This window comes from Oncorhynchus nerka, unplaced genomic scaffold, assembly GCF_034236695.1.
Source record: "Oncorhynchus nerka isolate Pitt River unplaced genomic scaffold, Oner_Uvic_2.0 unplaced_scaffold_2190, whole genome shotgun sequence".
NCBI lineage: Eukaryota > Metazoa > Chordata > Actinopteri > Salmoniformes > Salmonidae > Oncorhynchus > Oncorhynchus nerka.
The window spans coordinates 21,135-37,961 of NW_027039105.1; the positions used below are offsets into that span (position 1 = coordinate 21,135).

Genomic DNA, 16,827 nt, shown 5'->3' on the forward strand with positions numbered 1-16,827 from the left:
TTGATTTTTAGAATGTTTTTGTTTCTATGTGTTTTTACATGTGCATTTATTGATACAATTAATCTCATGCTACACACAGATTAATAACAAACATGTTCCTAAACTAATAATCTGTTAGTTGGATTTATTGCACCTGTTACTGAAATGGTTGTTTGAGTAGTTAGTGTTAGATGGTTAAGGGAGTCTAATGTATTTATCTCTCTAACCCTGTCAATCATTCTGAATGCAGATTGTGGGTGAACAAACATTCTAATTGTTGGCTATCCTCACTCTGGCTGGATTCCAATAGGAAGCTGAAGTTCCCTGCTTAGCGAACCTGTGAGGTACTGGTTCTGTCTGACAACATAAATGTGTGGACACCGTATATTGAAATGGCTTGCATTTTTATTTTTACATTTATTTCACCTTTATTTAACCAGGTAGGCTAGTTGAGAACTAGTTCTCATTTACAATTGCGACCTGGCCAAGATAAAGCATAGCAATTCGACACATACAACAACACAGAGTTACACATGGACAAACAAAACATACAGTCAATAATACAGTAGAAAGAACTAAACAAAACGTCTATATACAGTGAGTGCAAATGAGGTAAGATAAGGGAGTTAAAGGCAATAAATAGGCCATAGTGGCGTAGTCATTACAATATAGCAATTAAACACTGGAATGGTAGATGTGCAGAAGATTAATGTGCAAGTAGAGATTCTGGGGTGCAAAGGAGCAAGATAAATAAATAAATACAGTGTGGGGATGAGGTAGATTGGATGGGCTGTTTACAGATGGGCTATGTACAGGTGCAGTGGTCTGTGAGCTACTCTGACAGCTGCTGCTTAAAGCTAGTGAGAGAGATATGAGTCTCCAGCTTCAGTGATTTTTGCAGTTCGTTCCAGTCATTGACAGGTGACCAAAGGAGGAATTGGCTTTGGGGGTGACCAGTGAGATATACCTGCTGGAGCGCGTGCTACGAGTGTGTGCTGCTATGGTGACCAGTGAGCTGAGATAAGGCGGGGCTTTACCTAGCAGAAACTTGTAGATAACCTGTAGCCAGTGGGTTTGGCGACGAGTATAAAGCGAGGGCCAACCAACGAGAGCGTACAGGTCACAGTGGTGGGTAGTATATGGGGCTTTGGTGACAAAACAGATGGCACTGTGATAGACTGTATCCAATTTGTTGAGTAGAGTGTTGGAGGCTAATTTATAATGACATTGCAGAAGTCGAGGATCGGTAGGATGGTCAGTTTTACGAGGGTATGTTTAGCTGCATGAATGAAGTATGCTTTGTTGCGATATAGGAAGCCAATTCTAGATTTAATTTAGGATTGGAGATGCTTAATGCGAGTCTGGAAGGAGAGTTTACAGTCTAACCAGACACCTAGGTATTTGTAGTTGTCCACGTATTCTAAGTCAGAGCTGTCCAAAGTAGTGATGATGGAGGGCAGGTGCGGGCAGTGATCGATTGAATAGCATGCATTTAGTTTACTTGCGTTTAAGAGCAGTTGGAGGCCACGGAAGGAGAGTTGTATGGCATTGAAGCTCGTCTGGAGGTTAGTTAACACAGTGTCCAAAGAAGGGCCAGAGGTATACAAAATGGTGTCGTCTGTGTATTGGTGGATCAGAGAATCACCAGCAGCAAGAGCTACATCATTGATGTATACAGAGAAGAGAGTCGGCCCGAGAATTGAACCCTGTGGCACCCCCATAGAGACGGCCAGAGGTCTGGACAACAGGCCCTCCGATTTGACACACTGAACTAGTAGTTGGTAAACCAGGCGAGGCAATCATTTGAGAAACCAAGGCAGTCGAGTCTGCCAATAAGAATGTTGTGAATGACAGAGTCGAAAGCCTTGGCCAGGTCGATGAATACGGCTGCACAGTAATGTCTCTTATCGATGGCGGTTATGATATCGTTTAGGACCTTGAGCGTGGCTGAGGTGCACCCATGACCAGCTCTGAAACCAGATTGCACAGCGGAGAAGGTATGGTGGGATTCGAAATGGTCGGTGATCTGTTTGTTAACCCTTTGAAGAGGGGGATGACCACGGCAGCTTTCCAAATCTTTGGGAATCTCAGACGATACGAAAGAGAGGTTGAACAGGCTAGTAATAGGGGTTGCAACCATTTCGGCAGATAATTTTAGAAAGAGAGGGTCCACATTGTCTAGCCCGGCTGATTTGTAGGGGTCCAGATTTTGCAGCTCTTTCAGAACATCAGCTATCTGGATTTGGGTGAGGGAGAAATGGTGGGGGCTTGGGCGGGTTGCTGTGGAGGGTGCCGAGCAGTTGACCGGGGTAGGTGTAGCCAGGTGGAAAGCATGGCCAGCCGTAGAGAAATGCTTATTGAAATTCTCAAATATAGTGGATTTATCGGTGGTAACAGTGTTTCCTAGCCTCAGAGCAGTGGGCAGCTGGGAGGAGGTGCTCTTATTCTACATGGACTTGAGCAATAGCCCTGCTTCTCACGGACACAGTAGTATATTCTGAGCCTGTGTGAAGTAGGATGAGAAATCTGAAACCACTTAAACTGTGTACACCCAGAAATAGCCACACACATATTCCACACTCATACTCTCCACTCGCCGCCTCTCTCTCTCCTCAAACTTTTCCAATCTCACTTGCCACTCCTTCCCCAAGAATATCTGCACACTCTCTCTCTCTCTCTGCCTTCCATGCCACTCTCCAACCCCTCTCTCTCTCTCTGCCTTCCATGCCACTCTCCAACCCCTCTCTCTCTCTGCCTTCCATGCCACTCTCCAACCCCTCTCTCTCTCTGCCTTCCATGCCACTCTCCAACCCCTCTCTCTCTGCCTTCCATGCCACTCTCCAACCCCTCTCTCTCTCTGCCTTCCATGCCACACTCCAACCCCTCTCTCTCTGCCTTCCATGCCACTCTCCAACCCCCTCTCTCTCTGCCTTCCATGCCACACTCCAACCCCCTCTCTCTGCCTTCCATGCCACTCTCCAACCCCTCTCTCTCTGCCTTCCATGCCCCTCTCCAACCCCCTCTCTCTGCCTTCCATGCCACTCTCCAACCCCTCTCTCTCTCTGCCTTCCATGCCACTCTCCAACCCCTCTCTCTGCCTGCCATGCCACTCTCCAACCCCCTCTCTCTCTGCCTGCCATGCCACTCTCCAACCCCTCTCTCTCTGCCTTCCATGCCACTCTCCAACCCCTCTTTCTCTCTGCCTTCCATGCCACTCTCCAACCCCTCTCTCTCTCTGCCTGCAATGCCACTCTCCAACCCCCCTCTCTCTCTCTCTCTGCCTTCCATGCCACTCTCCAACCCCTCTCTCTCTCTGCCTTCCATGCCACTCTCCCTCTCTCTCTGCCTGCCATGCCACTCTCCCTCTCTCTCTCTGCCTGCCATGCCACTCTCCAACCCCCTCTCTCTGCCTGCCATGCCACTCTCCATCCCCTCTCTCACTGCCTTCCATGCCACTCTCCAACCCCTCTCTCTCTGCCTTCCATGCCACTCTCCAACCCCCTCTCTCTCTGCCTTCCATGCCACTCTCCAACCCTCTCTCTCTCTGCCTTCCATGCCACTCTCCAACCCATCTCTCTGCCTTCAATGCCACTCTCCAACCCCTCTCTCTCTCTGCCTGCCATGCCACTCCAACCCCTCTCTCTCTCTGCCTGCCATGCCACTCTCCAACCCCTCTCTCTCTCTGCCTGCCATGCCACTCTCCAACCCCTCTCTCTCTGCCTGCCATGCCACTCTCCAACCCCTCTCTCTCTGACCCTAAACGTACCCTTACCTTAACCCTTATTCTAACCCTAACTTACCCTTACCATAACCCTTATCCTGACCCTAAACTTACCCTTACCTTAACCCTAAACTTACCCTTACCTTGACCCTTATTCTGACCCTAAACTTACCCTTACCATAACCATTATCCTGACCCTAAACGTACCCTTACCTTAACCCTTATTCTAACCCTAAACGTACCCTTACCTTAACCCTTATTCTAACCCTAAACGTACCCTTACCTTAACCCTAAACTTACCCTTACCATAACCCTTATTCTAACCCTAAACGTACCCATAACCCTTATTCTAACCCTAAACGTACCCTTAACCCTTATCCTAACCCTAAACTTACCCTTACCATAACCCTTATTCTAACCCTAAACTTACCCTTACCATAACCCTTATCCTGACCCTAAACTTACCCATACCATAACCCTTATCCTGACCCTAAACGCCCTTACCATAACCCTTATCCTGACCCTAAACGCACCCTTACCATAACCCTTATTCTAACCCTAAACGTACCCTTACCATAACCCTTATCCTGACCCTAAACTTACCCTTACCATAACCCTTATTCTAACCCTAAACGCACCCTTACCTTAACCCTTATCCTAACCCTAAACTTACCCTTACCATAACCCTTATCCTGACCCTAAACTTACCCTTACCATAACCCTAAAATTACCCTTACCATAACACTTATCCTGACCCTAAAACCCTTACCATAACCCTTATTCTAACCCTAAACGCATACCCTTACCATAACCCTTATCCTGACCCTAAACTTACCCTTACCATAACCCTTATTCTAACCCTAAACGTACCCTTACCTTAACCCTTATCCTAACCCTAAACTTACCCTTACCATAACCCTTATCCTGACCCTAAACTTACCCTTAAAATAACCCTTATTCTAACCCTAAAATTACCCTTACCATAACAATTATCCTGACCCTAAACGTACCCTTACCATAACCCTTATCCTGACCCTAAACTTACCCTTACCATAACCCTTATTCTAACCCTAAACATACCCTTACCTTAACCTTTATCCTAACCCTAAACTTACCCTTACCATAACCCTTATTCTAACCCTAAATTTACCCTTACCATAACCCTAAACTTACCCTTACCTTAACCCTTATTCTAACCCTAAACTTACCCTTACCATAACCCTTATCCTGACCCTAAACGTACCCTTACCTTAACCCTTATTCTAACCCTAAACGTACCCATAACCCTTATTCTAACCCTAAACGTACCCTTAACCCTTATCCTAAACTTACCCTTACCATAACCCTTATCCTGACCCTAAACTTACCCTTACCATAACCCTTATCCTGACCCTAAACTTACCCTTACCATAACCCTTATCCTGACCCTAAACTTACCCTTATTCTAACCCTAAACCTACCCTTACCATAACCCTTATTCTAACCCTAAACGTACCCTTACCATAACCCCTATCCTAACCCTAAACGTACCCTTACCATAACCCTTATCCTGACCCTAAACGTACCCTTACCATAACCCTTATTCTAACCCTAAACGTACCCTTACCATAACCCTTATCCTGACCCTAAACTTACCCTTACCATAACCCTTATTCTAACCCTAAACGTACCCTTACCTTAACCCTTACCATAACCCTTATCCTGACCCTAAACTTACCCTTACCATAACCCTAAAATTACCCTTACCATAACACTTATCCTGACCCTAAACGTACCCTTACCATAACCCTTATTCTAACCCTAAACGTACCCTTACCTTAACCCTTATCCTAACCCTAAACTTACCCTTACCATAACCATTATCCTGACCCTAAACTTACCCTTACCATAACCCTTATTCTAACCCTAAAATTACCCTTACCATAACACTTATCCTGACCCTAAACGTACCCTTACCATAACCCTTATTCTAACCCTAAACGTACCCTTACCATAACCCTTATCCTGACCCTAAACTTACCCTTACCATAACCCTTATTCTAACCCTAAACATACCCTTACCTTAACCCTTATCCTAACCCTAAACTTACCCTTACCATAACCCTTATTCTAACCCTAAACTTACCCTTACCATAACCCTAAACTTACCCTTACCTTAACCCTTATTCTAACCCTAAACTTACCCTTACCATAACCCTTATCCTGACCCTAAACGTACCCTTACCTTAACCCTTATTCTAACCCTAAACGTACCCATAACCCTTATTCTAACCCTAAACGTACCCTTAACCCTTATCCTAAACTTACCCTTACCATAACCCTTATCCTGACCCTAAACTTACCCTTACCATAACCCTTATCCTGACCCTAAACTTACCCTTACCATAACCCTTATCCTGACCCTAAACTTACCCTTATTCTAACCCTAAACCTACCCTTACCATAACCCTTATTCTAACCCTAAACGTACCCTTACCATAACCCCTATCCTAACCCTAAACGCACCCTTACCATAACCCTTATCCTGACCCTAAACGTACCCTTACCATAACCCTTATCCTAACCCTAAACTTACCCTTACCATAACCCTTATTCTAACCCTAAACGTACCCTTACCATAACCCTTATCCTGACCCTAAACTTACCCTTATTCTAACCCTAAACCTACCCTTACCATAACCCTTATTCTAACCCTAAACGTACCCTTACCATAACCCCTATCCTAACCCTAAACGTGCCCTTACCATAACCCTTATCCTGACCCTAAACGTACCCTTACCATAACCCTTATCCTAACCCTAAACTTACCCTTACCATAACCCTTATTCTAACCCTAAACGTACCCTTACCATAACCCTTATCCTGACCCTAAACGTACCCTTACCTTAACCCTAAACTTACCCTTACCATAACCCTTATTCTAACCCTAAACGTACCCATAACCCTTATTCTAACCCTAAACGTACCCTTAACCCTTATCCTAACCCTAAACTTACCCTTACCATAACCCTTATTCTAACCCTAAACTTACCCTTACCATAACCCTTATCCTGACCCTAAACTTACCCTTACCATAACCCTTATCCTGACCCTAAACGTACCCTTACCATAACCCTTATTCTAACCTTGGCAAGCAGTTGCTTATGAACAGATTGTTTGTTGATAGTATGACCAACTGTAGAGGATCTATAGATACCAAATCTGCACTATCCAAATAAAGTGTAACCAAAACAAAACAGGAGGGGTTCTGAAAGACACTCATGGGGGTGTCCACTGATAGTTGACTAGCAACAACAACAACCGGAACGTAAAAGACACCCACTAAATTTTCCCAAGAGGCAAACAAAATAAAAACCCAAACTGAAAAGACAGGAAGCAAAACCAAAACTGGGAAGATCAGACACAGGAATGTTTATCTAGAAATCAAAGCGGGATGCAAACTAAAGGTGTTGACCCTCCACATCTCTCAAGCCCACTGGCCCAGCCGCTTTTAAATTTCACCTGAGCAAGCACTTGACTGATTTCCTTATATGAACTGTAACTCAGTAAAATCTTTGAAATTATTACATTTATATTTTTTGTTCAGTGTAGTTAAATTACATGTAGTTCCCCGACACCCCATTTTGTTTACAGTCTTTGGTATGACTAATTTAGTCCATTCTTCATTATAAACCACCTGTTTTTTTAATACAATGTTTATTCTGAGGAAGAGTTCCTTATCAGTAGGAAACATACTTTAGTGTGAAACTAAAGGGAGGGACTAAGGCTACATAACAAATGGCACACTATTCCCTATACAGTGCACTACAGAGCGCTATGGGCTATAAACAAACTTCACTGGCTGCATTGTGAATGCGACTCAATAGCACCACCTACAGGACGACAGGGGAAACTACGGACTGCATTGTGAATGCGACTCAATAGCACCACCTACAGGACGACAGGGAAACTACGGACTGCATTGTGAATGCGACTCAATAGCACCACCTACAGGACGACAGGGGAAACTACGGACTGCATTGTGAATACGACTCAATAGCACCACCTACATGACGACAGGGGAACTTAATTATTTCAAACTGAGTTTTCACAGGATGAAACGCATTAGTAGAATAGTTTATTTATTAAAATCAGATCAATACTCAGATAATAAAAAATACAAAATCAGTAAACTGTGTTTACCAGAGACTGTGTTCATTAGTACTGTAGTATACTATACACTGTTTTGTGTCCCTAATGGCACCCTATTCCTTATATAGTGCACTACTATAGGCTCTGATCAACATTAGAGCACTATATAGGGAATAGGATGCCATTTGGGAATCATGTTATATGATCAATATCAGATTGTGCACATTCTAAATGGATGGATGACATTTTACCATTCAGATCAGGGTCCCAAATGGCACCCTATTCCCTATTATATAGTGCACTACTTTTAGCCAGAACCCTATAAGCCCTGGTCAAACGTAGTGCACTAAATTGGGTGTCATTCAGGACTCAGATTAACAATTTCTTGTCAAACATCACATTCTGACACTTTAAAAAGCTCATATTTGAGCTCACAGAGTAAACAACTGACGTTCTGCAAAAGGGAGGACTAGTGTAGGTCCTGAATGGTGTCCCATTTGACCAGAGCCCAGAGTGAATGGTGTCCCATTTGACCAGAGTCCAGAGTGAATGGTGTCCCATTTGACCAGAGCCCATAGTGAATGGCGTCTCATTTGACCAGAGCCCAGAGTGAATGGTGTCCCATTTGACCATAGTGAAGAGCCCATTTGACGAGAGACCACAGTGAATGGTGTCCCATTTGACCAGAGCCCATAGTGAATGGTGTCTCATTTGACCAGAGCCCATAGTGAGTGGTGTCTCATTTGACCAGAGCCCAGAGTGAGTGGTGTCTCATTTGACCAGAGCCCAAAGTGAATGGTGTCCCATTTGACCAGAGCCCAGAGTGAATGGTGTCCCATTTGACCAGAGCCCAGAGTGAATGGTGTCCCATTTGACCAGAGCCCACAGTGAATGGTGTCCCATTTGACCAGAGCCCACAGTGAATGTGTGTCTTGTTTGACCAGAGCCCATAGTGAATGGTGTCCAGAGCCCAGTGAATGGTGTCTTGAATGGTGTGTCCCATTAGGGACATCATGAAGCAATAAAACCTCCCATCATGATCACAGTTCAGACACACATTGGCACGTTTCCAGTACTCTTATTTTGTAGTCCGCTTAGAGAGGACTATTATTTTGAAGCCACCGCCGTGTCTTCACTAGGAGATGATTGGACAGTGTCTCTCATGTGACACTCTTGGTGCCTCTTCAGCTGCCCTGACGCCGTGAACCCTTTCCCACATGCGCTACACAGGAAAGGCCGCTCCCCGGTGTGTGTCCTCATGTGTAGCTTCAGACTCCCCGGTGTGGTGAACCCCTTATCACAGACAGTACAAGGGTACGGCCTCTCTTTAGTGTGTGTGATCTGATGCACTTTTAGGTTGCCAGATTGGGCGAAACTGGTCCCACATATGGAGCAGATGAAAGGTTTCTCTCCGGTGTGTGTCCGCTGGTGGCTCTTCAGGTCTCCAGCACGCAAGAAGGTTCGGCCGCAGAAGGAACAGCAGAATGGTTTCTCTCCGGTGTGGGTTCTCTGGTGGGTCCGCAGGTTCCCCAGCTCCGTGAAGCTCTTCGATTGGAGACAGATAAACAAAAAGACACAAATGAAAGAGGGGAAACAGAGATATCGCACATATAACGGCTTATAAGACTTGCTTTCAAAGAGAATGGAAAATCTATAACTCTCATTTCTATCTGAAAACTGTTGGTTCGTACACAAAGCTACATAAGGTAACTTTAATTGACACGCACCTTGCCACACTGGCAAATGTGGTAGGTCTTCTGCCCCGTGTGGAGCAGCTTGTGTTTCTTCAGGTCGTGGGCTCGGGAGAACCGTTTCCCGCACTCTGAGCATTGGTGTGGTTTCTCCTTGGTGTGTGTCTGCAGATGGGTCTTCAGGTTGCCGCGGATGGCGAACCCTTTACCACATACGGAGCAGTGGTGGAGGTTCTCCCCTTTGTGGATCATCTGGTGGCACTTGAGCGACTTCAATCAAAACAAACTTTATTTAGATCATTACTTACAACAAAATGCAGTGCAAAGTGCTTCCCATACATAAAATCAATAAACCGTGAGAAAGATAAAAACTAAACAGCAGACGAGGAGTAAAGAGATCAATTAAGACCGTAAAACAACAACGAACCTTGAAGTAGGAGAAGCTTTTCCCACAGTCATTGCAGTGGTACGGTTTCTCCTCCCGGTGAGTCTGCTGGTGGTCTTTATAGTGGGCCAGCCGGGAGAAGCTTTTCTGACACTGGGAGCACTGGTACGGTTTCTCCCCTGTGAATAGAATAACTTCATTTTTTTAATAAAGTTTATATTGATTTAAACTGGTGTTGAGAACAACTTTGCAGAAGCGCAGGCGGCAGCGGAGTGAGGGGACGAAGAAACAGATAGGGGAGTTTCTCTCTGCGCTTAGTTATAATCAACGAATCAAAATGTTTAAAAAAAAAAATGCAATAAAATAAGCTAATGCAATTGAAGGCATGTATCAGATACTTGCTTATACTGAAACTGCCAATGTCATATCCAACCATTATACTAATTTAAAGCAATAGTCGTGTGTGTGTGTGTGTGGTCACCTAAATGATCATGTCAGCACTGACTTGATTGGGACAGCGCCACCACATTGCTTTAAGAAGAGTGTGGGTGACTCGTCTTGATAAATCAATTAACTAAAATGGCAGATTTTTTAAAATTCGCTGAATGTTCGTTTGGATATTGGACAACAATTAGGCCGGAGAAATGTTAGCTAAGTGAGTAACTTAATATATGAGCAAACTGGAATCAAGTGATCAGAGCATTTTGCCAGCGTGTTATGTAGCTTAACAAGTGGATTCTGCTCTTCTCTGGCGTGGCAGCCTGTCCTCCTCCCAACCAAAAGCCTGTGTCTTGTCTGATAATCAGTCAATGAGATTTTATTCAACTTAAATCGCTGTCTGTACATCAGACTGAATTCACAACCCCTTGACTTTTTCCAAAACGTTTCATCATGGCCACAAATGTCTCTGGCCCAGCCACTACTGGAATCCTGGCTGCTGCTGCGGCTGAGAGAGAAACGTAGTGGGCTGAAAAGGTGGGCAGACTTCCATAGTCCCCCCTTAACACAGCATGGCAAGCCTGAAACCGTCGGGCTGAGAATGAGAACTCTACACAGAACACATACCAATGATATGGGAGACAGAAACAAGATGAACATAAATACCAATGATATGGGAGACAGAAACAAGATGAGCATAAATACCAATGACATGGGAGACAAACAAGATGAACATAAATACATTTTAATTTAAAAGCCGGTACAAAACGTTGAGTGTCTTTCTGAGAGATATAAACCTGAGAGGTAAAACGGCACATGTATTATATAACAGACCTGTGTGGATGAGCTGGTGGATCTTGAGGTTACCCTGCGCAGTGAAACCTTTCCCACACTCAGAACACTGGAACGGCTTCTCTCCTGATACATAGACAGACAGAACGTTTCAATGTCACAAATAACAGAGTTAAAAAAAACACATTGAGGCCCAATCAAAGAGAGTTGAGACACTGATAACATTTGTAGGCAATTATAATATCAATATCTGTTATAATACATTACGTCATATCATTAACATCATGTATTTTTATTTAATTTAATTAGGCAAGTCAGTTAAGAACAAATTCTTATTTACAATGACAGCCTACCGGGGAACAGTGGGTTAACTGCCTTGTTCAGAGGCAGAACGACAGATTTTGACCTTGTCAGCTCGGGGGATTCGATCCAGCAACCATTTCGGGTTACTGGCCCAACGCCCTAACCACTAGGCTACGATGCCGCGCCCTCATCATCAACAAACATCCCATGACATCATCCTCTATACACCTGGAAGAAGGAGCACTACACCTGTGTGGGTCATCTGGTGTTTCTTCAGCCCTCCCAGACTGGTGAAAGTCTTCCCACACTGATGACAGACGTGGCTCACCCTCTCTCCTAGGGATGAGTTAGAGGTACCGATAAAGTCGATCAAGAGCATCCATATATATCGATTCCAACATTTTGTCATCTAAGCCAGAAATCTTGCTTGTTTGTAGGTGACCAAATACTTATTTTCCACCATAATTTGCAAATAAATTCATTAAAAATCCTACAATGTGATTTTCTGGATTTTTTTCCTTCTCATTTTGTCATAGTTGAAGTGTACCTATGATGAACATTACAGGCCTCATCTTTTTAAGTGGGAGAACTTGCACAATTGGTGGCTGACTAAATACTTTGCCCCACTGTATATCGATTCCAACATTTTGTCATCTAAACATAATACATTTAAGTGATATTTCCCATTGCTAGACATATGTTTGATTCAGCCCCTCATTAGATGTGTGGCACATGCTCACCTCTCTCTTACTATGATAATAATACATACAACTTTTAAAATGTGACGGACCCCTCTCTCCTGTGTGGATACGGATTTATTTAGCATTTACATGAGAAGACCTCTACACTTCACAGCACTTCTACTTAGAGAAGTAGTCGACGTCACTAAAAATGGTCCCAAATCCACCAGAAGCATACCACATGGTCAGGTGGATGTTGTGATGTTATGGCAGGCATGGTCTGGTCTGCTGGATGTTGAGTTGTGATAATTGGCAGGCATGGTCTGGTGTACTGAAGTTGGCGCTGTGGTGCAATAAGGCTTGAGCACCACCATGGCTGCTTACAGCTATATTCTATCTTGTAATAGTCTATGCCAAATACTGAAAAATAATAATTGTTCACAATAACCTGTGTGGATGGTGAGGTGTCTCTTCATGTCATCTGAGCGTGAGAAACATTTCCCGCAGACGGAGCACCGGTGGGGTTTCTCTCCGCTGTGAGTCTGTGTGTGCCTCTTCAGGCTCCCCACGGTGATGAAGGTCTTGCCACACTGGGAGCAAGGGTGTGGCTTCTCCACTGCACTCTGAGCGTTCGAACTCTGTTCATTCTCCCCGTCTGAACTGTCTGTGTCCGAGTTGGCGCCCCCTCCTGTTTCCGTGACAACACTACAGGTTAAATACGGTCGGAGAACCGTGTGTATCTCTTTAAGATCAATGTTCTCTTACGTAAACACTATAAACTATCAAAGTGGATACAACCAAAGCTTTTATCATCCCCATGAATGGTTATTGTGGTCTGTGATTACCGGAGTTGGTCTCATCTCCGCCACCTCCCTCCTCCTCTGCATCTCTTTTAACAATAGAAAGCCCTGTTAAAATACAGATTCACATGAATAGAACCGATAATATCCATCAGAACTTCTATAACAGGTAACCAGGCAACCAGGCAACTGGGGCCTGAGTGTCTGCTGATGTTTATTATTTCTGTCAATCAGTGTTTGATATAGACATGGGTAACCAGGAGTGTACAATAATGAGTGCAGAAGGTTAGGAGCCCAGAGGACTATCCTCACCCCATTCTAGCTAGCTACTGCCCTGCTACTACCCAGAGGACTCTCTCCCACCCCATTCTAGCTAGCTACTGTCCTGCTACTACCCAGAGGACTCTCTCCCACCCCATTCTAGCTACTGTCCTGCCACTACCCAGAGGACTCTATTCTCACCCATTCCAGCTAGCTACTGTCCTGCCACTACCCAGAGGACTCTCTCCCACCCCATTCTAGCTAGCTACTGTCCTGCCACTGCCCAGAGGACCCTCTCCCACCCCATTCCAGCTAGCTACTGTCCTGCCACTGCCCAGAGGACTCTACTTTACCACTACTACCCAGAGGTCTCTCTCCCACCCCATTTTAGCTAGCTACTGTCCTGCCACTGCCCAGAGGACTCTACTGTACCACTACTACCCAGAGGACTCTCTCCCACCCCATTCCAGCTAGCTACTGTCCTGCCCAGAGGACCCTCTCCCACCCCATTCCAGCTAGCTACTGTCCTGCCACTGCCCAGAGGACTCTACTGTACCACTACTACCCAGAGGACTCTCTCCCACCCCATTCCAGCTAGCTACTGTCCTGCTACTACCCAGAGGACTCTCTCCCACCCCATTTTAGCTAGCTACTGTCCTGCCACTGCCCAGAGGACTCTACTGTACCACTACTACCCAGAGGACTCTCTCCCACCCCATTCTAGCTAGCTACTGTCCTGCCACTACCCAGAAGACTCTCTCCCACCCCATTATAGCTAGCTACTGTCCTGCCACTGCCCAGAGGACTCTCTCCCACCCCATTCTAGCTAGCTACTGTCCTGCCACTGCCCAGAGGACTCTCTCCCACCCCATTCTAGCTACTGTCCTGCTACTACCCAGAGGACTCTGTCCCAACCCATTCTAGCTACTGTCCTGCTACTAGCCAGAGGACTCTCTCCCACCCACTTCCAGCTAGCTACTGTCCTGCTACTACCCAGAGGACTCTCTCCCACACCATTCTAGCTAGCTACTGTCCTGCTTCTACCCAGAGGACTCTGTCCCAACCCATTCTAGCTACTGTCCTGCTACTACCCAGAGGACTCTGTCCCACCCCATTCTAGCTACTGTCCTGCTACTACCCAGAGGACTCTCTCCCACCCCATTCTAGCTACTGTCCTGCTACTACCCAGAGGACTCTGTCCCACCCCATTCTAGCTACTGTCCTGCTACTACCCAGAGGACTCTCTCCAACCCCATTCTAGCTAGCTACTGTCCTGCTACTACCCAGAGGACTCTCTCCCACCCCATTCTAGCTAGCTACTGTCCTGCTACTACCCAGAGGACTCTCTCCAACCCCATTCTAGCTAGCTACTGTCCTGCTACTTCCCAGAGGACTCTCCCACCCCATTCCAGCTAGCTACTGTCCTGATACTACCCAGAGGACTCTGTCCCACCCCATTCTAGCTACTGTCCTGCTACTATCCAGAGGACTCTCTCCCACCCCATTCCAGCTAGCTACTGTCCTGCTACTACCCAGAGGACTCTCTCCCACACCATTCTAGCTACTGTCCTGCTACTACCCAGAGGACTCTGTCCCAACCCATTCTAGCTACTGTCCTGCTACTAGCCAGAGGACTCTCTCCCACCCACTTCCAGCTAGCTACTGTCCTGCTACTACCCAGAGGACTCTCTCCCACACCATTCTAGCTAGCTACTGTCCTGCTTCTACCCAGAGGACTCTGTCCCAACCCATTCTAGCTACTGTCCTGGTACTACCCAGAGGACTCTCTCCCACCCCATTCTAGCTACTGTCCTGCTACTACCCAGAGGACTCTGTCCCACCCCATTCTAGCTACTGTCCTGCTACTACCCAGAGGACTCTCTCCCACCCCATTCTAGCTACTGTCCTGCTACTACCCAGAGGACTCTGTCCCACCCCATTCTAGCTACTGTCCTGCTACTACCCAGAGGACTCTCTCCAACCCCATTCTAGCTAGCTACTGTCCTGCTACTACCCAGAGGACTCTCTCCCACCCCATTCTAGCTAGCTACTGTCCTGCTACTACCCAGAGGACTCTCTCCAACCCCATTCTAGCTAGCTACTGTCCTGCTACTTCCCAGAGGACTCTCCCACCCCATTCCAGCTAGCTACTGTCCTGCTACTACCCAGAGGACTCTGTCCCACCCCATTCTAGCTACTGTCCTGCTACTATCCAGAGGACTCTCTCCCACCCCATTCCAGCTAGCTACTGTCCTGCTACTACCCAGAGGACTCTCTCCCACACCATTCTAGCTACTGTCCTGCTACTACCCAGAGGACTCTGTCCAACCCCATTCTAGCTAGCTACTGTCCTGCTACTACCCAGAGGACTCTGTCCCACCCCATTCTAGCTACTGTCCTGCTACTTCCCAGAGGACTCTCTCCCACCCCATTCTAGCTACTGTCCTGCTACTTCTCAGAGGACTCTCGCCCACCCCATTCTAGCTAGCTACTGTCCTGCTACTACCCAGAGGACTCTGTCCCACCCCATTCTAGCTACTGTCCTGCTACTACCCAGAGGACTCTGTCCCACCCCATTCTAGCTACTGTCCTGCTACTACCCAGAGGACTCTCTCCCACCCCATTCTAGCTACTGTCCTGCTACTACCCAGAGGACTCTGTCCCACCCCATTCTAGCTACTGTCCTGCTACTACCCAGAGGACTCTCGCCAACCCCATTTTAGCTAGCTACTGTCCTGCCACTGCCCAGAGGACTCTACTGTACCACTACTACCCAGAGGACTCTCTCCCACCCCATTCTAGCTAGCTACTGTCCTGCCACTGCCCAGAGGACTCTCTCCCACCCCATTCCAGCTAGCTACTGTCCTGCTACTACCCAGAGGACTCTCTCCCACCCCATTCTAGCTACTGTCCTGCTACTACCCAGAGGACTCTCTCCCACCCCATTCTAGCTAGCTACTGTCCTGCTACTGCCCAGAGGACTCTCTCCCACCCCATTCCAGCTAGCTACTGTCCTGCTACTACCCAGAGGACTCTGTCCCACCCATTCTAGCTACTGTCCTGCTACTACCCAGAGGACTCTGTCCCACCCATTCCTAGCTACTGTCCTGCTACTACCCAGAGGACTCTCTCCCACCCCATTCTAGCTACTGTCCTGCTTCTACCCAGAGGACTCTGTCCCACCCATTCTAGCTACTGTCCTGCTACTACCCAGAGGACTCTCTCCCACCCCATTCTAGCTACTGTCCTGCTACTACCCAGAGGACTCTGTCCCACCCCATTCTAGCTACTGTCCTGCTACTACCCAGAGGACTCTGTCCCACCCCATTCTAGCTACTGTCCTGCTACTACCCAGAGGACTCTGTCCCACCCCATTCTCTAGCTACTGTCCTGCTACTACCCAGAGGACTCTCTCCAACCCCATTCTAGCTAGCTACTGTCCTGCTACTACCCAGAGGACTCTCTCCCACCCCATTCTAGCTAGCTACTGTCCTGCTACTACCCAGAGGACTCTCTCCACCCCATTCTAGCTAGCTACTGTCCTGCTACTACCCAGAGGACTCTCTCCCACCCCATTCTAGCTACTGTCCTGCTACTACCCAGAGGACTCTCTCCCACCCCATTCTAGCTAGCTACTGTCCTGCTA

General features: G+C 46.7%; 1 protein-coding gene across 1 annotated transcript; it reads right to left on the reverse strand.

The window, feature by feature from the left end:
• Nucleotides 1–8,831: 8,831 nt before the first annotated feature.
• LOC115123530 (zinc finger protein 883-like) lies at nt 8,832–13,044 on the reverse strand (the record flags this gene model as incomplete). Its single annotated transcript, XM_065014724.1, has 7 exons — nt 8,832–9,376; nt 9,559–9,792; nt 9,950–10,086; nt 11,180–11,263; nt 11,690–11,776; nt 12,569–12,808; nt 12,966–13,044. Coding segments are annotated over 7 exons (1,299 nt in total), but the record flags the coding sequence as incomplete, so codon positions are not given.
• Between the last annotated feature and the right edge of the window lie 3,783 nt (nt 13,045–16,827).